Below are 1,951 nucleotides of genomic sequence, written 5' to 3'. Positions count from 1 at the left end.
GATTTTTACCTTTTGATCTGGACCTTTTGATTTTTACCTTTTGATCTGGACATTTTGATTTTGATGTTTTGATCTGGACCTTTTGATTTTGATGTTTTGATCTGGACCTTTTGATTTTTACCTTTTGATCTGGACATTTTGATTTTGACCTTTTTATCTGGACCTTTGATCTGGACATTTGATCTGGACCTTTTGATTTTGACCTTTGATCTGGACATTTGATCTGGACCTTTTGATTTTGACCTTTTGATCTGGACCTTTTGATTTTGACCTTTTTATCTGGACCTTTGATCTGGACATTTGATCTGGACCTTTTGATTTTGACCTTTTTATCTGGACCTTTGATCTGGACATTTGATCTGGACCTTTTGATTTTGACCTTTTGATCTGGACCTTTTGATTTTTACCTTTGATCTGGACCTTTTGATTTTGATCTTTTGATCTGGACCTTTTGATTTTGATCTTTTGATCTGGACCTTTTGATTTTGACCTTTGATCTGGACCTTTTGATTTTGACCTTTTGATCTGGACATTTGATCTGGACCTTTTGATCTGGACCTTTTGATTTTTACCTTTGATCTGGACATTTGATCTGGACCTTTAGATTTTTACCTTTTGATCTGGACATTTGATCTGGACCTTTTGATTTTTACCTTTTGATCTGGACATTTGATCTGGGCCTTTAGATTTTTACCTTTTGATCTGGACCTTTGATCTGGACCTTTTGATTTTGACCTTTGATCTGAACATTTGATCTTGACTTGAATAGAAAGCTCAAGAAACCCTGAATAATTCTGTTTTTGTCCACAGTTTGTTAAAATTCTGTTTCCTCCCAGGTCGTCTGGCGCAGCCTCTGATCAACCGTCTGAGTCTCTCGAGCTCGAAGCTGAACAGCCTCGCCATCGGCCTGCGCCAGCTCGCCGTGTCCTCCAGGACCAGCGTGGGCCGAGTGCTGAGACGGACCAGGGTGGCCAACAACCTGGAGCTGGAACAGATCACCGTCCCCATCGGGGTCCTGCTGGTCATCTTTGAGTCTCGTCCCGACTGCCTCCCGCAGGTCCGACCTGTCTGATGCTCGTCACGTGGAGCTTGTCGTTCGGCTAAAACAAATAATTAAAGTTTTACGTTAAACCCTGGGTTGCAGGTGTCGGCTCTAGCGATCGCCAGCGGGAATGCTTTGCTCCTTAAAGGCGGCAAAGAGGCGTCCAACACCAACAAAATTCTGCATCAGCTCACTCAGGAAGCTCTGTCGATTCACGGCGTGGCAGACGCCATCCAGCTGGTGAGCTGCCTTTTGTGTTGAGTTCCCTCCGAGTCACGATGTTGTGTCGGCTCAGCGTTTCTGTCGCCGCCTAGGTGAGCACACGCGAAGAYGTCGAGGATCTCTGCAAACTGGACAAGATGATCGACTTGATTATTCCGAGGGGCTCGTCCCAGTTGGTCCGGGACATCGAGAGGGCGGCTAAGGGCATCCCTGTGTTGGGCCACAGCGAGGGCGTCTGTCACGTCTACATCGACAGCGAGGCCAGCATCGACAAAGCTATCGACGTGGGTCAGTTCATGGTTTTGTTTAAAGTTATTAACTTCTTGGTGCGGCCTGGAATCAGTGACAGAAGATAAAACCTTTTTGTTTCCAGTCAGGGACTCCAAATGTGACTACCCTGCAGCCTGCAACGCGATGGAGACCCTCCTTATCCACAGAGACCTGCTGCGGACCCCCACGTTCGACCAAATCATTGACATGCTGAGAACTGAAGAGGTAAGAAACACAGACTGATGCTGATTCACAGTAAAAATAGTAGTTTTCAGCCTTTGACCCTCATAGCAGCAGAGACCTGAGCCCCCAACTGCTGTTGGATCATAAACATTGTTTTCACGTAAAAAAAAAAAACAGCTTAGTTACAATATTCTTTATGCTATTTTTGTCCATTTTAAGTACACTAACCTTACT

General features: G+C 44.9%; 1 protein-coding gene across 1 annotated transcript in view; it reads left to right on the top strand.

The window, feature by feature from the left end:
• The window catches only part of LOC106526533 (delta-1-pyrroline-5-carboxylate synthase), a gene marked incomplete at its 5' end in the record, with an annotated part of 12,028 nt that overhangs the window by 5,773 nt on the left and 4,304 nt on the right, over positions 1–1,951 (top strand). The window contains 4 exon segments of the mRNA XM_014021160.1: positions 837–1,057; positions 1,145–1,282; positions 1,357–1,552; positions 1,638–1,759. Of these exon segments, the coding sequence (XP_013876614.1) occupies positions 837–1,057; positions 1,145–1,282; positions 1,357–1,552; positions 1,638–1,759 (677 nt within the window).

This window comes from Austrofundulus limnaeus, unplaced genomic scaffold (genome assembly GCF_001266775.1).
Source record: "Austrofundulus limnaeus strain Quisiro unplaced genomic scaffold, Austrofundulus_limnaeus-1.0 Scaffold280, whole genome shotgun sequence".
In the NCBI taxonomy this organism is placed as follows: Eukaryota; Metazoa; Chordata; class Actinopteri; order Cyprinodontiformes; family Rivulidae; genus Austrofundulus; species Austrofundulus limnaeus.
This window is presented reverse-complemented; position numbering and strand designations above follow the sequence as displayed.